At 42.0% G+C, this 24,795-nt stretch overlaps 1 protein-coding gene and 1 pseudogene across 1 annotated transcript; both read right to left on the bottom strand.

Annotated features, from left to right (window-relative positions):
- Positions 1-9,052: 9,052 nt before the first annotated feature.
- LOC101983052 (C-type lectin domain family 2 member D11-like) lies at positions 9,053-24,581 on the bottom strand. The gene is made up of 5 exons (XM_005371946.3): positions 24,201-24,581; positions 14,219-14,350; positions 10,947-11,122; positions 10,280-10,386; positions 9,053-9,321 (listed from the first exon to the last, which is right to left on the bottom strand). Exons 1-5 carry the CDS (start codon positions 24,373-24,375, stop codon positions 9,177-9,179), a joined length of 735 nt encoding a protein of 244 aa, XP_005372003.1. The 5' UTR covers positions 24,376-24,581; the 3' UTR covers positions 9,053-9,176.
- On the bottom strand, positions 18,378-20,242 carry LOC101981908 (annotated as a pseudogene).
- Positions 24,582-24,795: the final 214 nt, after the last annotated feature.

The raw sequence follows: 24,795 nt of genomic DNA, 5'->3' as shown, positions 1-24,795 counted from the left end.
ACAAACAATGCCACAGCAGTTTGGAATTATGATTAATAGGGTGGTATTTATTTAAAGGGGAAAAAACTTACAGATCACCGTCAGCCCTCTGCGCAAGCAGGAAGGGAGCCTAGTCACCGGTGGAGCAGGAAGTGAAGAGAGAGAAGAAGGAAGTGTCCACTTTTTTAAAGGGAGAGAGACCACGCCCCAATGGGCTGAAATCTCAGCGGCTATAGGCTGGAGGAGCGGAAGGACCTCCCGCAACATCCAACAGATCACCAGTCTGTTGATAACTTCCAAGTCTCAGCATTTTGGATGGAAAAACAGGATTTTCATTTTTTCCCACTGGAAATCACTACCCTGTATGCTGTGAGATTCCTTTCTCTAAGATACGAATATGCTTTATTAACACTAACCAGATTAAAGAATCTTTTTTGGCCAATAGCTCAGTAAGGAAAATCTGGCAGAAAATCTGAACAGAGACATAGAGGGAACATAGAGGGAATCAGGGAGACACCGTGTAGTTGTGGAAGGAGGCAGACTTCAAGTAATTTCTGAAGGAGATAGATGCCCAAAAACCCTATTGGTGAACCACAAGGCTTGTGGTAAAATATAAAATAATAGGAATGGGTTCATTAAAAATGTAATAGTGTAAGCTATTGGCCAAGCAGTGTTGTAATTAATACAGTTTCTGTGTGATTTTTTGGGTCAGGGTTACTGGAAAGGAACAAATTGTCTCTGCTTATAAAATGATTCATATTGTGGGGCAACAACATCAACATAAAACCTGAGAGAGCTTGGGAAGAAATTCTAGGCACAAAAGACAGAGTTAAGCACAGCTTTTTGGTAGCAGCATTTTCTCAGGTGGACTCTGTTTGCTAGAAGCAAGCAGAGGCACGATTCTTTTAAGAGAAGGCTTCTTGAGTTAGCAGTAGCAGCAAAAACCGTGCATCTCCCTTGAGAAGGCTTTCTGATTCATGCTCTATACATGAAGAGGTATGGGTCTTTCAAGAGGCCAAGCACTTGGATAGGGTTTGTGGAAAGCATATTGCAACTTACTTGGTTGCAGCATGGGCCAACCGATTCCCAAAGTTGATGTGGTACACAGGACTCCAAGTGGGTGGTCCCAGAGCAAGCAGTAAGGGTACCTCCACCATATTGAAAGGCTGAGAGAGGCAGAGTCAGCCTCTAGGGCCATTGAAACAACTCTGCTTATCATTTTAAAATGCTCCTTGGACTAAAAGGATTTCAGATACACAATGAAGATAGATTTAAACAAAAATAAACCACGGAACAGGTCATATTTGTTTCAAAAATGTACGTAAGTTTGGGAGAGAGAAGAAAAAGAGTATAGACAGCTATAAAAAGCAAAAGGTCTTTTGGGTTGTTTTTTGGGTTTTGTTTTTTTTTTTTTGAGGCAAGGATTTCCTGTAGTTCTGAATCCTGTCCTGGAGCTAGCTCTTGTAGATCAGGCTCATCTCAAACTCACAGAGATCCACCTACCTCTGCCTCCTGAATGCTGGGATTAAAGGTGTGCACCACCACTGTCCAGAAAAAAAATAGTTTTAAAAAATAAAACAAAGTTTTTAAAGAGACAATAAAAGTAATATAAAAGAGTACATAAAATCATGTATTAAAGGAGTAAGGAAAAATAAGGCACATAAAGATGGAATGTACACCGAGAGTCTGGATTGTGTACATTATTGTGCTTTCTTTGAATTTTTTGACATCAGGAAGACATTTGATAGTGGAGCTGCTAAACTAAAGCAACAAACAAATTTTAAAGGTATCTTAATTTCAAAATTTAGGTCTACGGATATGTTACTTTTGAAAAGAGGTTCTGTTTTTGCTTCCACAGAGGATTGAATGCTATGAATTTCTTCCTGGCTCCTATGGGGCAATGGTCTTGTACTCTTAATGATTTGTCACTTGTATTGGTTTAATAAACTGGTGATTGGCCAGTAGCCAGGCAGAAAGTATACACAGAATGTCTTTCTTGCCTAAGTATTTTACCTTGTTGGGAGAAGGAAAGGTTTTTTTTTCCCCCACTCCCTCTTAAGGACACTTTCCTCCTCCCCCTTAAGGACACTTTCTCCCCTCTACCTTGAGGACAAGGACAGGACAAGATTACCTGGAAAGGCTTGCTTTCTTCGATTCTTGTCCCACCGTCATCTGTGGGGCTGATGGCCTGGACATGTGAGGTGTGGATTAATAATTTTATCTCAGTCTCTCCCCTTCCACATGACTTTACGTGTGTTTTGGATCCCTTACACTTGCTCCACATGTATTCATTTTTAACCAAGAGGAGGGAGTGGCTACACCCTGGTAGTGTTTTCTGGGGTCCCTACTGGTGATAAGATCAGTTCATTTCTTCTACTGAATCAATAACATAATATTGACTTCAAACTTGAGTTCTTCCATTTTTGAAATGTTACTTTGCATAATATATACCGTGCACTGAACAAAATCAGGAGATTCTCTTGTGAACATTTACCTTGTTAGTGGCCATCAGAATTATTGTGTGGTGGCAGAAGGGCAGGGAATTCTCTCAAAATCTCTAGTGACTTACAGAAAGGAAATCCACATGACAGTTGGAAGCAAATATAGATGATAACGTCTCCTCTCCCAACAAAGTTTGTCCTCAGGGTTAGGGACACCATTAAGGAGTTGATTATTATTTGTATAGGATTGGAGATTGTAGTGGAAATTAAATTGGCCCAGAGATCTCATAAAAAAATAATAATAATAAAGAGGGAAAATTGAATGGGATAATGGGTAGATTAGTGTGAACTTACACTAATAATAATAATAGTGAATAATAGAGCAAATACTGATAAGATATTATTTATTGACAATACATTAGCACAGATTTTTATATATTGATATAAGCTCAAATTATGTTATATTGAATATGTTCCTATATCTGTTTACAATTTTTGTACACCTATGTGTTACAAGAGGGGCTACTAGTTAGTTCTCAGCCACTTGGCTCTAAAATAATCAGACAGAAACTGTATTAATTAAATCACTGCTTGGCCCATTAGCTCGAACTTCTTATTGCCTAACTCTTCCATCTTAGTTTAACCCATTTCTAGTAATCTGTATATCACCACAAGATCATGGCCTACCAGCAAACTTTCAACATGTCTATCTCCGGTGGCAGATCCATGGTATCTCTCTTAACTCCTCCTCCCTTCTCCCAGCATTCAGCTTAGTTTTCCCTGCCTAGCTCTGTTCTTCCCTGCCATAGGCTCAAAGGAGTTCTTTATTCATTAACCAATAAAAGCAACACATAGACAGAAGGACCTCCCACACCATCTATGCAAAATTATTTTGTCAGATTGTATGCATGAATGTTTCTACTTCTAAGATGTTTTGTATATTGATACAATTTTAGGATATATTTATCATGTTGCATTATACATTTCTACCTGTGATCAAGGTACTTATACATTGTTTAAATTTTAAGGTCATTTTACTCATTTACTGCACAGTTGTTTAAAGATTGTTTAATATTCTGATATGAAGTCTTAATCTTTAAGTTATATAGGTATTTAGTATTTTAGGTCAACAGACATTCATATTTGTTAGACATATACTCAGACTAATTAGGTTCTTTAGATACATAGAGCTTATATTCTGCATTGTTAGGTGATCTTCAACCACTTTGAAGATATGGAGAACATGGCATTTAAATAACTTAGGCTTCTGTTGACATGAGACATGATTGCTCCCAGCAGCACCAATCTATTTCCAAGGGAATGTTGGGCACTCAAGACACTCCACTTGGAGTTTATTTTCTTCTTGGCACAACTGGCCTTTGGGCAAGGAACTTCCCAAGCCTTGACCATGGACAAAGTACATGGTGTCCAGATTGGACAAGAAAAATACAAGAAAAAAACTGCAAAACCTTACCAAGACAGGGTAAGATGGTTCTGAATTTTTTCCTGACTCTGAAAATGGTCTGTCAGTTACAGTAGGCCTTCTCCAAAGTTGGTTGCTTCAACATTGCAAATGAGACTTTGGGTGATTGCTCAGGTAGCCAATTGTCTCTGTCATTTGTTGCACATTTTGGAAGTTGCTTGATTATTGGAAGTAATATTATCTCCCTTCTCAGGCCTTCGATGGGGTTGAAGATTAGTCATAGTTACCTTCCTTTTATGATCTAGCCAAGGCATTTCTAACATAAGACTTAGATTTGTTAGGAAAGAATGGTTATTAAAATATTTAGCATATGCTCCTTGCTTATATTGTTTATGCTCATTGTAACTCTCATCTTATACTTGATATCTATTCCTAGTTTATATAGTTTTGTATTGGGTTTGGAACTCTCTTATATAAACAAAAGGGGGAGGTGCTATGGGAGCTCCTTCAGCCAATAGCCTTTAAGATACCAGCCTACTTGGGCATGGTATCTTATGCTGTAAATGCAGCTATAAAGCTTGTGCCCACTCTCTTGCTCCCAGCTGCTGGATTGAGTTAGTGTTCCCATTTATGCACAGAACTGGCACTGGGCAGGACAGAAACCTCCATCAACAGAATGGAAAAAAGTGTGGACAACTGTATCCATATAAAACCTAAAATTGCTTGGAAAGTAATTCTAAACATAAAAGAACACAGCTAAGCATGGCTTCTTGTTAGTAGTATTTTCTCAGGTGTCTGTTTGCTAGATGTAAGCACATCTCATTTAAGAGAGGCTTTCTGATGTAGCTTTAGCTGTAATAACTTTGTAGCCCTTTTAAAAGGATCTTCCACAAAGCACTTAAATGGTGATTATGAATAGCAAACAGCATGCTTCATGTTGGTGACAGGGACCTTGAAACTCCATAGAGTTGTGGCAATAAACATGGCTCTTGCCAGTACCTCTGCCATGAAGCTAGACTCTGTCTGGTTTTCCCACCTATACTTCCTGCCTGGCCAATCAGGGTTTGTTTAAAACATGATAGACAGAATACAGACAATTTTCCCACACCACTTCCCCCTCTTTAAAAAAAAAAGGAAAATATTTATAGTTAATTTTTGGGGAATGTGGGTGTAGTATTTAAGGCTACTTTTTGCTTGTTAGGGGTGCTGATAAACTTATGGGGACCTAAAGAAAATTTAGAGTTATGATTAAGTCCTGACTGAAGTATCCTGTGAGGCTTTGTCATCTTAAGCAGCAGTCTGAAAGTGTTTTGGATATAGAACTCAGACATCTGTGCCATCTGTTTTTATTGGAGATTTTTTTAGGTGGTCTTCCTTGATTGAACTTGATTTTTTTTTATTTAGAATGAATCTACAGCTTTTTATTTTTTTTGAAACTAAAGTAAATCCTTTTTTCCAAAGGAACATAGCTTTTGACTTTAATTTTGAAGCCAAGGTATTTTTAAAATACCTATCTTGGATTAATTTAGCAGCATTTAAAGTAAATATATTTTAGAAGCTGTAATTTTCCCACACCAAAATCCAAAATGGCTTTAAATGTATTACTTGGTATAGTAGTGAAAGAAGGTATTCCAGGTTGTTAAGCTCCCATTAAGGTTTCATTCCCTTTTCTGGGATCTTGTAATAATCACCATTTACCTGATTTCTTTATTATAACAAAAATGGGAGAATCCCAAGGAAAATCATAAGGCACAATGTGACCATTTTCCAGCTGTTCCTTACTAACTGCTGAGCTACTTGTATTTTTTCCTCTGTCAGGGCCATTGATTCACCCACACACGTTCTTCAGATTTCCAATTTATAGGGTTTGCATGGAATTCAATGACTCCTTCTAAAAATATCCTAAACCTGCTGAGTGAGGCCTTTGCTGTGGAGACAAAGAAGACACGTGTCCACTATTCTTCTTTCCAAAATCTTGACTTGGCAACAATCTTGTTAAAACATTTGATCACTACTGAATTGGGACTGCATAAGTAGACTTCATCTGGCTCATAACATCTTGTCCCCACAGAGTTGAAAGCAGGTGGAGAATAATATATGGTTGAAAAGTTCCTTCATGCCCTTCTTCATCTCTCCAAGTTAATTCTTCACTACTTTGCTGAGGACTCTGTAACAGAACAATTCCTTGCAATTGTGTTATGGTACATTGTTTAGGCCAGGCAAAAGCCATTGATTAACAGTGATTACAGACACATCTGCATCCATGTCCAGAAAACCAGAAAACAAGTTTTTGCTGCAGCACCAAGTTGAGCATATACTGCCGCATTAAAATTCAACTGATTATCTAAATCTCTATAATTGCCCTTTCCTGCAAGCATGTTAAAAGTAATAAGAATATTTTGAGCCCTACTAATATTAGCTGTAAGTTCACATTGCTCAAGGAATGATTTTTACAATAAATAATCTCCTCCAGACAAACAATCTCTAGCCAGTTGTTTCCAAGCTACAGGAGGCAAAGCTTCAATTGCTATTGTCTCCAAAATTGCTTGAGTAAAAAGGAGCCATCGGCCTGTATTGAGAACAGGCAATTATTAACTCTTCAAGTTGCTTGAAAGGTATAGATATGTGGACTCAACTACATTTCCTTGAGCATCCTGCTGCTCTACAAATAAATCAAATCCTTGAATATCTTCTTTCTTGGCTGTTCTCCTTGTAATGAGATAATAGTCAAAGTCTGTCAAGAATTTGCAGACTTCTGGACCAGAGCACTCATAGAAAATTTCTTTAATAGTTGAATCCTCAAGAGGATCTAAATCTGCCACCTCTGAGGGGAAAGGAGAGGCAACGCTCCTTTGTGAGCTTCTCCGTGAACTACTGCATGAGCATCTTCACAAGCTCCTTTGTGAGCTATTTTGCAAGGAAGAAATCTAAACTGCTTACAATTTTCTTTTATTTAAAGAGTTCATCAGATACCTCAGTCCCTTAGGTTAAGGCTGTTCTACAATAGTCTTAGATCCTTTACATAACTGTCCTTCAACATTCTTAGTTAAGAGTGGGAAACCTGTATCAGGACACGTAGGATCCGCTTTTAAGATTTTTATCTCATCATCAGAAACCTATCTTTTAAATTATATCTCATCATCAGTATCTGATGTGACATCATTATCAGATGATTTTACAGAAGCATCTTCATTAAGAAGTTCCTTCAGTGAGGGGGAAGACTTATTTTACTTTTACTTGATTTGTGGAGCAATTTCAGTCTTTCAGGATGAAGGTCTAAACTGTATTGAAGAAATGTCTAGAGGTTAAAAATATCTGCTGTGATTTTCTCTAGACCATGCTCATCATAAAATTGCTATATTTTAACTGGAATATACTGTCAAGGATCTGCATCTAAGGTTCCCTGCTCAGGAAACCAAGGACAAATCTTTTCAATGAATTCCAAAATTTTACAGTTGCTCACGCCCTAGCATCTTTGGCTTTTAAAGTATCTTTAAGAAAATGTACAGACAGCTGTTTACTATTTCCTTGGCCCATAATTATTTATACTCAACTTACTTCATTAGCTTTCACGCTTCACAGCTAACCTCATTTTATTATTTACACTGTGTATTTACTTAACTTTATATTTACTACACATGGCTCCTGGATAAGCTTGCCACAGTTCCACTTTTCTGAGTGCACTCTTAACCTGTTGTACCCATCACATTAATCCCATGCTCAACCCACTTTGGGTGTCACTTTGTTGGACCCCACTCCAGCAGGAATCAACAGGAGCTCCCTGGGAGGAGGGTGTGAGGTTAAGAAAATGGCAGATTGAGAGAAACCGAGACAGCAATACAGGATAGACAAAGAGGACTGAAGTTCCTCCAGTCCCGAGTTTATTTCTTAATCAGTATATATACTAATTACAGGCAAAAGGCATAACAACAACAAAAAAGCAGTACAGTCAGTTAACTGCCTCCCCACATTGTCCTTGTTCATTTTCTGGATTAAAAACAAAAAATAAAACAAAAAAAAAAAAAAACAGTGGCAGGGTGGTAAGCAGCAGCCTGGATCTCTTGCAGGCTCTGCCCTTTGACTACCCTGGTTCTGAGGAATGGAGGAATATCCAAGGTGGAGTTTTGCTTTCTAGGTTGGGCCTTTTCAAAGAATCTCCATGGTGTGTGATGCCAGCAGATGCCATGTTGCTATATGTGATTTCTGATACAACTAAGCTGTGCTGGTGTTGTGGTTCTATCTGGTGCTACAGGCTGTGCTAATATTTTTGGATCATGTTACTGGAGATCATATGGATGTCCCTGGTCTGTGCTCCCACATGGGGTTATGTTGTTGTTAGTGGCATGTGCTGTCCAAAAGGTAATGTTGAGATGCTACTGGGGGCCAAGTTGATAGCATGCTTCCTATTACCAACAGGGGCCTTTTTGGCCTCTGTGATCTGTTCTTCCACTGGAGGCCATGTTGATGTTCATGAATTTTGGTCATGGTCTGTGCTGCCAACATGTTGGCATCCCTTGTCTACTATGCCATCGGGGTGTCGAGAGACACCTATTTGGGGTGACTTCTGCCATGATCCTTGCCATGGGGGGTTTGTATGCTCCAGGGAAGGAGTGTGAGGATTGGAAATGTTAAGTAGGAGGAATAGAGATATATTGTCTAAGGTTTCTGTCCTGCCTGGTTCCCGCAGTCTTTAAGTACCAAAGAAATCACACAGAGGTCTACATTAGTTATAAACTGATTGGCCCATTATCTGAGGCTTCTTATTAACTCTTATAACTTATATAAGCCCCTTATTCGACTTTTTCTGAAGGTCAGAGAGTTTGAGGATGCTCAAAATTGTGTCTACACATCCTGTCCTAGGGGTGTGGTTACTTGCTTCTTTTGACATTGAGATGACCCATACAGGTAGATCAGGATATTCAAAGGTCAGGATATTCAAGCATATTTCTGCTCCTACTTTTGAAATAGAAGGTTTGACCATGGGAGTGAGTGCCTTCAGGATACTTGGTCTAGGGTAGGCTCACTGCCTAAACAACAGAATGCTCTTGACTTGATCACTCAAAGTATTGAAGTAAATAAATGTGCTACTTGTCCTTTGTATGATGTTAAAGTAGTCTTTTGTCTTCTTCTCTCTGTTGTATTGGGGTATAAAAGTGTATGGAAAATTAAACCTGGACAAATTTTCAGTATTCACTGGAACTCCCTCCTGGTACTTTCCTATGTTTCCTGTTTTATTATTTTTACTCACATCTTTGTATACTTTACTAACACTTCTAATCCCCAAGTTCATACCATGGTCAGTGGTATTTTTGTCAAAGTTGGTCTCTGGCATATTACACAAGTTGTGAAACTACTGGACATGGCCAAATATAGCTGTAGGGCTTGCTACAAATGCACTTCTTATGCGTGTAGTTCCTGGCACTGCTGATTTTATTGTCACTCATGTAGGCATAGTTTTCTTCTCCTCGGATGGGAAACCTAAAACAAACAACAAACAAAATTTCTGCAGCGTTGGCCACTGCATTCCCCCAGTAGATATCTTACTCATGTCCACTGCTTGTTTATAGCACGGATCACAGAAAGGCAGAGGCCATGAGGAATCACCAGCACTAGTGTTACACCTAGTGACTTTTCCATTCTTGCGGTTCCATTTGGAGACCACATCTTTCTCAGTCATCCATGTTGGACCCTGTACTGTGTGTACAAAGCATTTGACTGCTGCCGTCTGCCATGTTCACATGAACTTCACTCAGCCATGGGTAGCATCTAAGGATGGTTTTCAATTTTATCTTGACAAATTTCTCACTTGTATGAAAGGGGGAGAAAATGCACTTAGTAAATTGCAAAGGTCTTTAATAATGGACATTCACCATTCCAGAGAAATGAAACTATTCAAAATGGCTATGCTGACATCCAGTGCTGTCGTGGGTGCTCTTTGATAATGAGATTTTAGAGAAGGTTTCCAAAGACCCTGGAGTCTCTGCTTCAGTGACAGGTGCAACTGTGCATACATCTGTCTGACAAGTAAGTCCTGTCCAGCAGCTCTGCAGTGACTTCCTGGAGTTTCAGAGCACTTAGTGGCCATCAGCACTTCTGTCTGCATCCCACAATGGCAGTTAGTAGCAATGTGAGATTCCAAGTGCTGAGAGCAGACAGCATCTACCCCAGATGCCGTCATCAGGATAAAGATTTGGAGAGGAACAACACTAGGTGACTCTAACACATGTAAATTTGCTGGGATGTGGAGTTTCTGGGGACTGGCTGTTGCATTAACACACAACCAACGCCAAGGCACACCTCCAGCCCAAGGGTTTATTTTTCTTCCATACCAGTACAGTTGGCGTCACATGACTCAGACTTTTTTCTCTCATAGCCACAGCTCACACACATCACAATACATGAATACAGAAGAAAGAAAAGAGGTCTGAACACATACCAGTTGTTATATTCAGTGTTATCTGTCCATATCCAAGGGTGCTCTGATGACTCTCTGTGCAGGCCGATCCAGTGGTCAGAATCTCCCTTGTATCTATTCAGGAAATTCTGTCATAAAACACGGAAAACAAATATATGTGTCTCTCGACATCATATACCATTGAGTGTCTCCAAGCTACAGCCTCCTCTCAGCATGGCAGGAGGTTTGAACTGAGGGTCATTGACTTTGGAGACTAAATAATCCTCAGTTCTCAGTAGATGTATTTCACAGCCGTAATCCATAGTACACTAACAACAACCTCTCCTTCTGTGGCTGACATGGTCCCTTGTTAAGCCTGTATTTACAGTTATTAACAGTTGTCTCCTTAAGTTTGCAACACCCGCCAGCTTGGACAAAGACTTACATGACCACCATGTTTCTCTGTCAATGTCTGGCCATGCAGGTTGACTATAAGCACTACAGGAGAGAATGTCTTTGGAGTATCTCAGGGTGAAAGCCTGATGGGTTACTATCATAAATGGCACATACTAATATGTGCCCCACCCCCACCATGATCCCTGTATGCCTGGGATGGAATCCTCCCTCATGCTGCAGCCTTAAGGTCCCTATCTCAAGGCAGTAAATATTCAACAGAACAAACAACAAACCTACTTAGATCATTTCTTACCAGCTCCTCTTGGCTGTCAAATTTAGCTAGTTGGGCCCCTCTTGCCATGCAGTAGTTATCACTGGCTGTCTGGTTATTCGTGTCTTCAGAAAAATAAAAACATTTATTTCCAAATCCAATCCAGTTTCTTGGGCAAACAGCATAGGTATTCGTGCTTGAGACCTGTTCTGTCTTTCCTGCTTTTGTAATGACAAAATAAAGAGAACTCCTCACTTCTCTGGATTTAACTATGAACAAATACTAACATACAAACATGGCATTGGCTTTTCTATACCAAACTTTGATTAAGGCCTTCCTGTTATCATGTACACTTACATTAAATCCACATGAATGTATGCTGGCTCTCCTTAGAGACTGTCAGAATGGCAATTATTAACAAACTTCACAGTAGAGTTCAGAACTCTGCAGAAATAGGGACACTTATTTATTTCTGGTGGGATTATAAACTGATACATCCAATACGGAGGCTCCTTTCAAAAGTTACAAACAGACCTTTTGTGACTCAGCTATGCCACTCCTGGGTATATATGAGAGAACACTACATCATAACACAGAGACTTGCACATCCATGTCTACTGCTGCCCTGTGTACAATAGCAGCAAAATGGACCTGACCTAGATGCCCATCAACTGATGAACAAGTAATGAAAATGTGGTACATGTGTAAGCAGTAAGTTAATCAGACATAAAGAAAAATTGATACTTGTAGAAAAGTGGGGGATCTACAAAGTATACTATTAAACAAGGTCACACAAACTCAGCGAGAAATAGACCCCATACACTCCCTCATATGTTTGTCCCAGCCTGGGACGCACAGTGTGAACAGCTGTGACTGAGGGCATGGTGTAACACGCAGACTGGAGAACAAGGAGAGTGATGTAAGGTGATGAGCAACGACAGGATGCAGCAAGGGCATATAAGCCATGAATAGGACTATAAAGAGCATTGCTTTTCTAGTCAGAGTTGCTGATGTTTTTTCTCATCGTGGCCAATAAGTGTATAAAAATATAAATATAGTGAAAATCTAAAACCATAACGAGTGTTCCATGGCTTCAGACTGGCTTTTCTAACTGGGTGTGAGAGACCCCCGCCCAGCTTGTTAAACAACTTAGCACCGGTAACGCCATTTAGCAAGGCTTGTACTGAATATTCAGGGTTTGAACAAAGGGCAGTTTAGAAGCTGCCAAAACAAGATAGAGACACCTGTGGCTGGGCTGGGGGAGGAACGGGGGAATACCAAGAATATGGCTGGGTGTCGAGAAACGGTGAATACCGAGAAAGACACTCTGTCTGCCCCAGATAAGAGCCAAGGCAGCCCATATCTGAATTCTCCTAGGGACCTTGTCCCGACCTGAACTCGGCCACATTCAAACTGACCAATGAAAACCCTGTAACTACACGTCTCGCTTCTGTACCGTGCTTTTTGCTCCCCAAAACATATATAAACCCATTACCCCGACCTGAAGGCGCACAAGTCCTCCGAGAGACTTTGTCGCCCCAGGTACCTGTGTATCTGAATAAACCTCTTGCTGTTTGCATCCATATAAGTGGTTTCGCTGCTCCTTGGGAAGGGTCTCCCCGGAGGAAAGACACTCTTGGAGGGTCTTTCAGGTGGAAGTTCAGTGAGATTCACAGGGTTTGAGATTTGGCCAGTGTTGGAGTGGCTATGCTAACGGAGCAGTGTGATGTGTTCATTTGTGAGTCTATCACAATAGAGTGATTGTGTGTGTGTGTGTGTGTGTGTGTGTGTGTGTGTGTGTGTAAGCTCTGAATGTGCAAGCTTTCGGAGGACTGCTTAGAAAAACAAATATTTTTTTCATAACTTTGCATTTTTCTTCCTTTAACACACAAAACCGAATGCATGGCTCTTTTGAAGTGCTACTGAGCCTTGAAATAAATTATTTGATAAGAAATATTAAATACTAGAAATCACACACATACACACACTTATTTTTGGTGGAGGTAGATTTGCTGTAAATGTTCCCTGTTCCAATACTCAGTACCACGAGGCTTTAATGACGGGGACAAACGCAACAGGCACTGAGGGCGACAGCCACTTCTTTTCGTCTGAGTCTTTGCAGAGATACATGATAGTATAGGTTACAATGATTAAGTCTTACTGGCAAATTTTGTCCATGTTTAGACTTGTGTATTATTCCCTGATGTGGTTAAAGTTGATTTTATTTTGTTTTTGAAACAGGGTTTCTCTGTAGGTTTGGAACCTGTCCTGAAACTAGCTCTTGGAGACCAGGCTGGCCTTGAACTCACAGAGATCGGCCTGCCTCTGTCTCCCAAGTGCTGGAATTGAAGGCATGCGCATCCACTGGCCAAAGTGGATTTTATAAAACAGTATCATGGAACATTTATTCCAGCTATGGCAGGAAAGCTGTTCAGATTTTATCACATAATTTAGAACAGTCTAAAAGCTTGGGAATCATATATTTCTGGAACATTCTATTTAGTATTTTCAGACCATGGTAGAAGACATTAACGGAAACCATGAGTCATGGTTGGGATGAGATGTTCTGTACCTTCCCCAACCATATAACTCTTCACTGCCTTCACTGCCCCTAGCTGCAGCAGCTTCCTTGAGGCTCCTCCTTTGGGTTTTCCTTTCCTTGTCCACTGCATTGAATCGTTCCCCAGGTAGATATATGTCGTCTGCACCTCTGTCTAGAGGTTGCTAAATGTCATCTTCCCAGCGATGCTGAGTCTGGCCTCCTGTGCACACCACAGCTTTTTCTGAAAATTCCTACCAAGTTCCCAGAGAACAGGATTTTCCAGTGTGTTTTCTCTTAGCCCTTCCCACAGTGCCTGGCTCACAATGCTCAGTAAGTGTTGGTGTAGGAGGTCCTTCTGTCTATGTGTTGCTTTCATTGATTGAATAATGAAACTGCCTTAGCCTTTTGATAGGGCAGAATGTAGGTAGGTGGAGTAGACAGAACTGAATTCTGGGAGAAAGAAAGCAGAAAAGAGAGAGAGCCCCCAGGGAGCTGCCAGGTCAGACCTGCTGAATCTTTCCCAGTAAGCCACGCCAACGTGGTGATACAGATTAATGGAAATGGGTTAAACGAAGACATAAAAGTTAGCCAATAAGAGGCTAGAGATAATGGGCCAAGCATTGATTTAATTTATACAATTTTTGTGTGAGTATTTCTGGTATAAGCTAGCCGTGCCAGACAGAGCAAAGGAGTCCCACGCTCCTTACAACAAAATGTAACTGACAGTGTGGATGTGGACAGAATGCTGCAGGATCTGGAGAATGTCACTCACCTGACAATGACAGAGCCACAGAAAGTGCAATTACAGCTCCAGTGAGGACGATGATCACTGCATAGCAGCAGTGAAGCCTAGCAGGAGAGATGGGGGAGACGATTCTGAGACATTTTTCTTGGAGCTTTTTACCTGTAAAATATAAACATAAGAATGCCAACTTGGAGAATTTCTTAAGGAAAGTTAAAGAAACTTAGCACAAACACCCACTTTACAATTGCCTACAAGTATCTGAAAGAGTGCTGCAAACCCCTTTCAAAGAAGGCCCTGGTCCATAAAGGATGGCCATGGTGGAAAGAAGACCAGAGATGCCAGAAACACAACTTCCCAGGGGTCTTCTAGTTACGGAAACTGAGGGTGAATCATGAAAGAGCAGAAACCTAAGGGACTGAAGATCACAGTGAAAGACAACACCAACAATTGGCTGGATTTCTCTCCAGAAAGTGTTCTGGTTAGGAGTAACAGAAACATTAGGGAAAACTCCGTGTAATTAGACCAATTAACACACCAAGAAAAGAGAAAAATAGAAATATCAATATACAGCAAAATTACATGAAAATAGGAATTAGAGCAACTTCCTCAACCCGACAAATGTTATCATCAATTAAACACAGAACAATAACTACAACTGCAGTCTGCTTCATTCCCAAGGGTGCAGTTATGAATGCTTTCCCAGCATTCAGGAGCAGGAGTTAAATTTCTGCTCTCTACTCCAGGAAGACTTCACAGGAGGTCCAGCCAGGGCAAAGAAACAGGGTCATGAGGCCAGAGAATGCCTCAGGAGTTAACTCACTTGCTGATCTTCCAGAGGACACAGGTTCAATTCCCAGTGCTCACAACTGTGTCAACTCCAGTTCCAGGGGACTCATCACCTCTAGAGGCACCAGGCCATCATGTGGTGAACAAATGTGCAGGCAAAAGAGCCATATGCATAAAATAAGATGTTTTTTTTAATTTTTATTACTTTATAAATAATACCATTCAAAATTTCCACTTCCTCCCCTCCTCCCACACCCCTACTCACCCTGCTCCCTACCCCTCCAGTCCTAAGAGAGGGAAAGATACCCTTAAAGAAAGAAAGAAGGTTTACACATCTTAAAAACAGATGAAGTGTTTCTCATCTCAGATGACATGGTTCTACCATAAAAATTTTAACAAATCTACAAAAGACTACTGGATGTAAAAAATGAGTCTACAAAAATGTATGACACAATGTCAGCATGGTGAATTTAGCTACGTTTTCCTGTCCAACGGGAATTAATGTCTAAAACAACACCATTTACAGTAATGCCAAAACCCATAACATATAAATCTTAAAAAGTTCATAATCAAAAACTACATTTAAAATTATGAATAAATCAGGACAAGGCTGGAGAATCAGCTCAGTGGTTAAGCTTTTCTTGCAGAGAACTTGGGTTTGATTCCAGAACCCACACAGTAGCTTACAATTATCTAGAATTCCAGTTTCAGAAATCTGACACCCTTTCCTAACTTTGGTGGGCACTAGGAATGCATGTGATGCACAGATATTTATGCAGGTAAAACACCCATATGCATAATTTTTAAAAAATAAAAAAGGAAAGAAATCAAGGCACGTAATTGTTGAGGGATATTTATTCACACTGGCATTCCAAGACTGCCAATAAGGTTTAACATCGAATCAGAGGTGCAACAGGCAACTACCTGACCAGAATTAGTTGAAGGAGCAAAGATATAAATAGAGAGACATTGGAAGTAGTAGGAAGGGGCGGAGAAAGATTCATGAGCCCATTTGGATAAGGAAAGAAGAGAGAGAGAAGTTCACTGGTTGCGTCTCCATTGCTTCTCTTTTCTGGTACAAATAACCCAGTAGTGAACAACTCCGCTGATACGATAAGTCAGATCAGGACAAAGTACTAAGCCCAGGTTTATTCTGAGCAAAACATACCCGGGTAGTCCAGGAAAGAGGACAAGCCACATGGGGAATTACATGGGCCAGACCTTAAATATCCTCAGGGGTGGAGCCGCTACTTGGCAGGTTTCCTTTGGCCAGGATATGGAGAGGGCCGGTCCAGGGAAGATCCCCAACAGTTGTTACTCTATTATCTGACTCCCAAGTTCTATTCAAAACACAACAATATAAGTAAATGCTATATAATAAAATAAAACACTCACTATTGCTCATATGTCAACAAATCCTAAACAAGTTTATACATGCAACACAGTTTCACTTCCAGGGATGGGTTGTGAGAGTGCTTTCAGAAAAAAAATCATAGCATCAAACTTATGAAAATGAAAAAGAAACTAGAAGAGCCAAAAATGATTCTGAAGAAGGGTGGAATTCAGAGAAATCACACTGCCTAATCTCATGATTTATGAGAACAGGAACAAAGACAGCCTGGTACAAGCAAAAGACACTAGAACAATTCAGCAGGAAAAAAAAGGCTCCAGAAATGATATCTAACAATCATGGTCAACAGATATTTAACAGAGATGAGTGACTTTTAGACAGGAAATGGTAGGTCACTCCATCCAGTATGTGCTACTGAAACAACCTGGTGTCTGTCTGCTAAAAACAAGATTGTAGACCTGAGCACAAAGCTCAATGTTGTAAAGTCATTGAAATTTTATAAAGTGGGGAGAATGTTTGTGAACTTGTCTTGGGCAAAATCATCTTAGATTCAAGAGTAAAATCGCTGTCTAAATAACAGGAGGTTGAATAATTAGATGTTGATATGAACTTCATGATTTTCCTTTAGAAAGGCAAACTTGTGCAGTCACTATGAAGCTGTTTGTCCAGGAAGTGTACAACACAGTGATGTGCCCCCATCCTACCCACATACTTCATGCTGAAAAGGAAAGCCTGCATTTAAGGTTCGAGAAAAAAAAAAAGAAACCTTTATGTAAATGTTTGTAGCAGTTTTAAGGATCACTGTAAAAAATGGAACATTTACAATCATTCCCCAAGCTGAAGACAAGGTAAACAAACACTCTCAACACAAGAAACAAGTTGGACACAAGCCTGCACTTGCCTAGTTAATTTTTAACTGATTATATACAATTTATTTAATAAATTAATGTCATTCAAAATACAGTGACAGAGCATTTGAACATGCCTGCAATGTTTGTCACGAGACACCTGTGCTCACGTTGCATTGATGGTGCCCCAGAGCTGCTAGTGGTTCTTGGGATTAATGCCAGAGCAATGCTAGTCTGTTCTCCTGCACACTCAGTGCACACAATTCCTGCATGGGTCACCTTCCTACCCCCCACCCCTCAAACATGCACACATCAGGTTAAAAAAATAACACCTGAGAGATACCTATACACAATCACTGTACAGTAATGCTTGTATAAAAATGTAATGACCTGGTTAATCCAGTCTAAACCTTTTTAAGATGGAGAACTATATCAGAAGCAGGTAGTTATATGCATGAGCCAATGTTAATGTAAAACAGAAGGTGGAGACATTTACTAATTAAAGATCCACAATGACCTACAAAATGAGGGACCAGCAATTCATTTGCAAGCCCAGCAACTTAAGTCCACACCTGGTAAGTGGCCCGCTGACTGGACAGCCTGTACTCTAGATGGACAAGTACAGTCAGTGGGAAGGGAATGCATGCACCTAGTGGAAGGGTGAGACTGGTCCTGCAGTCACAGCTTCCCTGTGTGATGTCACAGACACAGAGGAGATCTTCCTCAAAATCAGTATAGCATTTGAAAGACGTCTCTAGACTGACATGACCATTAGTGTTAAGTGCAGCTGAATTATGCTAGAAAAACTATATTCCAGGACTTTAGAAGTACAAGATTATCAATACATATACTAAAATAACCTCAGCACAATTTTGGTATACCACACTAGCAACAGGAAATTCCTTTAAAAAGTGAAGTTCTGGACTGTACATACACAGGGCTAACATGTTAGATAATGCAGACTCATGCTCACATGATACACATCAAAGTCTCTCAGTTATCAAAAAACCTATTTCATATTACAGAAGCATATATTTCTGTATGACACACTGGTATATATTATACTGATGCAAATATTAAGTAGGCCATAAAATTAAAATGTATCAGAGATAGATTTTTATGTACTCATACTTGGTCCTTTTATATCCTCCCATTTAGCAAAGGCTAGCACTAGTCCGGTATGTGCACCCCCTCAACTCCCCTATACAGGGGGAAGTGCAACCATTTCTCCATCCACTTCAAACTCCTCAGTTCCATCTGGTGAAAAAAGTAAGCTGGTGGCTTCCAAAGAGATTTTTTAAGACAGAATGGATATTTTCCCGCAGTGCATCGAAAATCTCTCTCTAGGTCTCACAGTACACATTCAGATATGTGCTGCCGCAGAGACCACTGATCAAGTCCCAAATCATACCGGCAGGTGACATATTTAGCTCGTTCCTTTAAATGGGTTTCTCGCATAAACACACAAAGGGAATTTGAAATCACAACAGCTCTAACACAGGGATCAGAGTACCTTTTAGCAGGGATGTTGGCTGCCATTTATTTTTATTCACATCGTATATTTCCAGTTACTGAAGCCCATCTACAGTGCCAGAGAGGACTCCTATGCCAGAACTGGTAGCAATATGCAACCCCCAATAGAGAAAATTTTATCACCAAAAGCTGCAGCTGAAGCAAAAGATCTGCTAGTCTGCCCCACGGCCATCTCTACCCACAAGTCAGACCTGAGGTTCAATGTCATCACATAAATGCACTCATGAACCACAACGGCTGCTCTCCACTGCCAAGCCCACGGGAAGGGGCTCCCCACTGTCCACTCATCCTTCTCAGTGTGGTATCTTTCTGCAGCCCTCGATTAGGTTCTCCACCAACACTGTCTCCTCCAATTGCATAGATACAGTCTTCACAGCAAACCAAAAGTGGCTTTGTGAGGATGAAGAGCATCTGCGTCTTCGGAAACCAGGTACTTTGTTGGGCATCACACCAGTAAAAGCAATTCACAGTTCAGAAGGCGGTCTGCAGTTTCCCTGTCTTACTGTGTTTGTTTTTGTGTTTTTCAGGGGCACCTGACCCCCTGCTATGTAAATATCATTATCACGGGTTACAATTGTCCCAACTTTATGCAAATCAGCTGGCAGGCTGCATAACTTGGAAACCTTTTCTGCCCGAGGGCTATAACAGACAGAAGAGTAAAGACTACAAGGGTTTTCTGATGATGCTTCAATGAGAACCATCATGTCCTCCTTAGTCATCCCAAGTTGGTTTGAAAAACTTGGCCATAGACTTATAAAGACCTTGAGCCACAGCAGGCTTATTGCTGGGTTGGAGTCCCTGGAACCAAGCTCTCTGTGCGACTTCTGAAAGTGCATCAATTCTGATTTGGCTAAAACCGAAGACAAATACTGGGATTGTGAATCTGTGTCATACTCTAGCCACAGCAACGCAGCTTCTCGAGCTGTTTCTTCCTTTTCTGCATTTAAATTGCCACTTCTGAGAATGTCCATCAGGAGGTCGTGGAGCAGTTGCCACGGCTGAGAATGTCTATCAGGAGGTCGTGGGGCAGTTGCCACGGCTGAGAATGTCTATCAGGAGGTCATGGAGCAGTTGCCACGGCTGAGAATGTCTATCAGGAGGTCGTGGGGCAGTTGTCACTGCTGAGAATGTCTATCAGGAGGTCGTGGGGCAGCTGTATGAAGGCTTCTGGTGGACACAGCAGTGAACTCTTTCAGGAGGTCGTGGGGCAGCTGTATGAAGGCTTCTGGTGGACACAGCAGTGAACTCTTGCTCCACCGTTCTTTCAGCACTCTGCTTTAGCTCGTCACAGCCAAAGAGATGAGCAAAACTCTTCACAGCTCTCTGCATTCATTTTTTAATTAAATATTCCCAACAACGCTATAATACATCTTTTACCTGTAGGAAGCAAGCTGTTTGCTGGAGCTGCTCTACAGTGGCCATTACTGCCAAGTTCCCCGTGTGTGCGTTATTTCCCACACCCACATTCCTCAGGCGGACATGCCTCTGCCTGCTTTCAATTAGTCCAGAACATGCCACTCCACCAGAGTGCATTTACAGGGATGCACGCACAGCAGGGGCCTGGCTTAGCAGGAACCCAAAGCACTAGCTCCCTTCCACACACTTCCTGGGTTGGCTTACCGCCTGTGCCCACCATGCCCTAGTCCACTCCTGCAGTCTTTCTGGCAGCTTCCAGGTGCCCAGGGTTGTCCCCACATTCCTCTGGCCCACCACACCCTTTCCACTTGCCTAGTTCTTACACCACTTTACCAGCCCAAATGTCCCAAAGGCTTCTGACTCAGACGTTCCTGTTCCTATACTAATCAGCAAGCTTAAGCAAGCTTAAAGGCAGTGGGCCACAGAAAAGTCTCCTTCCAGCTTACTTTGAAAAGAAACCCGAACTGCCACAACTTGTTTCTTCTTCTCCCTTTTCAACAAGTTTCCTGCCAGCTTTTCACAACTTCTTTCTATAATGTTGTGCTTGCATGCTTCTGAATTTATAGGCTTCCTTGTGATTTCTAGTTTTGCATCATGCTTTAAAAAGAAAAATCTTTCCAAATCCAAGAAAATAATTATATAAACTCCTATCTGATTTTAGCTAGTTCTGACTGATGCGGCAGTGTTAGACTTTCAATGCCTGACTAATTTCTCTCAATCTGTCACCCAGGTCCATCCATGATAGCACCAAAGGCATCGCCCCATCATCTCTTATTGCTGCACTATATTTGGGAGGATGGACCACAATTTTCCTCATTTATTCAAGGATAGATACAGGTGGGTACCATGTGCTGGTTATTGTGAACAGTGTTAAAATACACAATCAAGTACAAATATCTCTTGGGGAGGTAGAGAGGAAGTAGACAATATTTACAATAAAGTGGTGTCAGATCCGGTGTTAAAAGGCTCAGTAGGATGATTACAGTTCACAATAACGCGGCGTTTCTAAAAATAGCTGAGGTGATTCCTAATATATTCATCATAATGAAACAATGAACGTGTTAATTTTAATGTGTCAATCAAAACACAGATCCTACTCAGACCATGAGCTGTTCAGTCTTTCAGCAGCAGGGGGCGCCATTGACAGGAGAAAGAGCTTGCCAGCCCTAGGCTTGGTCTCAGGTCTGGAAGGTGATGAAGAAGCCGCCATCTTGGAAGTTCTCCATCTTTATTGCTTAGTCATGGGCTCTCTTAAGGCCTACATGGAATTTATCTAGCCCCTAATTCCTCAGAAGTACTTGGTTTAGCTGAGAAACAGTAGTATTGTTCGTGAGCTTTCCCTTTTGGTATTAGTCAGAGGAGGTGAAAGCGTCAGAGAGGCTGCAGAGAGTTTGAGAGAGCTGGGTCCCCAACTTTCACCTAAGTCAGTTGCTTTATGGACTTCGGCCCATTGCCATGACAACTTGGCTACAGTTTTCAGACCATAGATAAGTCCAAAGAAGGAAGGAAATCTTTACGTTTGTAATTTCTCCCAGAATAGCAGGTGCTTTGGCTACTTTGAGGAATAAGTGACTTGGTGGTACCTGAGGGCCTAGCCACAACTCAAAGCTGGGGACAGCAAAGCAGACCTAGACCTGCTGCTCTACCATAAAGAGGGTGGGTTCTTCAGTCTTTTTGAGAATCCTGGGTAAGAGGTGGGGGCACTTTAGGTGTACACTAGATGGCACGGGCTAGGGCTCAGGGATTCAAGAGAGGCCTGGTTAGAAGGCTTTCCTCTTCAGTTTGTCCCACACCTCCAAGAACAGTATTTCCACCACATCAGGGGCCTGTCCACCTAGAGGAACTTATCTCCTGATCTCCTGAGGCTGCCATTAGACCGTTGATCTAATAATAATTGTGAACTCCATTTTTTAAGAAATATTCTACTCCTAAACAAAAATATTAAAGTAGTGATATTGTCATGTCTCAGCAATGAAGAGCATTTGCTGCCCTTTCAGAGTGAGGACTCGGTTCATTTCCAGCACCCACACAGTGGCTCACAGTTGCTTAAGTCCAGGTCCAGGGGATTCAACACCTTCTTCTGATATTTGTGGGCTGCAGGCATGCATGTGGTGCACAGACAAGCAGGCAAAACACACATACATGTAAAATGGATTTTAAAAGTTTTAAATTAAAGGGAAAGAGATTTAAAGAATGAAATGGAAACTTTCCAAAATGAGAGGATACGGTTTTAAAACAGCAATGTCCAATGTCCTTTTCCTGTCATTTATCATAACCTGAAACTGTAGATGGATTTAGAGGTGGGATCAGTCTCCCATGCCCGACCTACTGAAAATCCTGGGATGCAGCACTAGGTAAAGTAGAACAGAGATTGTTCCCTGGTGCCACAGAATCCTTTAAGACCTGAAGGAGTACATCTGTGTCCTAGGGAAAGGGGAGAATTACTGACAGCCTGGAGGTTAGGGATAAGAAAGCACATGCAGGTTGGGGGGTCTACTGTGGGAGCCCAGAAAAGAAGGTAGTGGGGAGGTGTGAGCAGGGGCACTTTAGGGGCACTGGATGGCAGCGACATGCCTGAGCATGCCCAGGTTCCCCCAACCAGTCCAGTAGAAATCCAGACACCTACTTTGCTATACAAAGCCAGAAGGGCTGTTCAGCAAAGCCCCCTCCCCAGGGGGGCGAGGGGACTGACAACTGTCTCCAGAATGCCTGCTTCTGCAGTGCTTCCTCCTGCTTCCTGTGGCCGTGTTCCGTGTATCTGGCCTTGGTGGCATTAAATTCCGCTCCTCACTGATCAGTTGACTTGATGATCTTTATGAGATCACTGATGATTTGATTTTATGAACGCTATGATGATTACTTACATCAATGATTTAATTGGACCTTCTCGGTTAGGGCAATAAAGATGGCTAGGGAAATAGTTTTGGTTATTTGGCCAAGTGTTCCAATAAGAGGGGAAAAAGGGCAAAAATAGGCTGAAGTCACCTTCCCCTTTGTTAGAGGTGAGATTTGCCAAGGAAGGAAACTAAGAAGGAAGTTTAATGCACTATTGACCCATGAATTCTGCCTCTGGAAAAACAGGCTGATGATCAAGTAAATTTTGTCCCTGCACCCAAGGTAGGCCAGAGTTCTTTGGTCATGTATCTTATAGAATTAATCACAGGCCCCAGTGTCAGGAGCCAATTTCCTCCTAAAATCATTATAGGAACCATCACCCTGGGGAATCTACGGATCTGTCAGGAGCCAATTTCCTCCTAAAATCATTGCAGGAACCATCACCCTGGGGAGTCTGCAGAGAACCCCACACCCCTAATTGTGTTAGAAATCGTTCTATTGACAGAGCCTACCCCACACCCAAGTTGGCTGTTAATGGAGAGCTATCTGTTAGTGGAACCCACCCACATTCCAAACTATCTAGAGAACTAGGTGTGTCATCTCCTAGTTGTGACTTCCTGGCCTACGTGACCAACGAGAACCACGTGACCAATGTGAACCACGTGGCAGAGCCCAGTCCCGTGTGCCCAACCCCCAACTCCTTACCCTATATAAGCTGTACCCCATCTCTAATAAAAGGATGCTGTGAAAAACCTAGCATGGCCTCCTTCCTCTCTCTCAGCTCATATCTTACAGATAGTGCCTCTCCGGGACCCTGGAATAACTGAACTGCAGGGTGGGTTACAACCCCTAGACTAAATAACCTGCCAAAGCAATCAACACCCCAGGATCCACCTTGAAGAAACAAACTTGAGAAAAGAAATTAAATGACGCTATTGTATGTAAAGGAAAACTGATGGTTAGCTGATGCTCCTTTAAAGTTTCTCTAGAGTCGTTGTGGTGCACTGTGTGGATACAGGAATGGACTGAAGTGCCCATGGTCCACAATCCCAGGGACACACTGCTCTGCCCACGAACCCCACAACCACCTTAACAAGGCCTGCCACCCATCCACAAGCCTTTCTGCCCAGGACACTTCTGTCTCAGGTAAGTCTTTCCCGGAAGGAGCCCCACCCCAGGTGCATGCCCTGTGCCTGAGGCTCCTGCCCAGAGTGCCTACGCATAGCCCCAGGGATCTTACCTCCTACCAAATGCTGCTCTTCGTTGTTCCGGTTGATGGCCTCTGGCAGGTTCTCACCTATCACCTCCTGCAGCTCTTCGTCGTCCCCGTTGATGTACGCGGGCCGGTTGTCACCTATCTCATCCGGCGGCTCGTCCTCGTCGCTGTTGGACAAGCCGCCAGAGTCCTCAGACATAAAGGGCGCAGCACCTGGCTCCACACTCCTTCACTTGCGAGGCTCTCCGGATCAACTGGCCCTAGTCTCTGGCACCGACCTGTTGTATCCTTGGAGCAAGGGCGGTCCCGGGCAGGGGAGGCGCTGCAGCGGACCAACCCTAGAGCATTTCTCATCCTCCTCCACAACCCTGACTCAAGCTTCTCGTCGGGCCACGCCCCTCGGCCCCAGCCTCATCCGGAACCCCCAGCAAGGATCAAAATTTCTCTACCCCCAACAAAAAGCAGGCAAGCAATATGCAAATAACTCCCGGGGAGCGGTTGTGTAAGTGAATTCCAGGGGCTGAGGTGTTGCTTCCACTGGAATAACCACCTTGACTGTTAAGTGAGATTTTTGTCTGGAGCCTTGGGATCATTTCAATATCCCTGTCATTTCTCATCC

The sequence above is a fragment of the Microtus ochrogaster genome, unplaced genomic scaffold (genome assembly GCF_000317375.1).
Source record: "Microtus ochrogaster isolate Prairie Vole_2 unplaced genomic scaffold, MicOch1.0 UNK142, whole genome shotgun sequence".
In the NCBI taxonomy this organism is placed as follows: Eukaryota; Metazoa; Chordata; class Mammalia; order Rodentia; family Cricetidae; genus Microtus; species Microtus ochrogaster.
The sequence above is the reverse complement of the archived record's forward strand: the minus strand, read 5'-3'. Positions and strand labels throughout refer to the sequence as shown.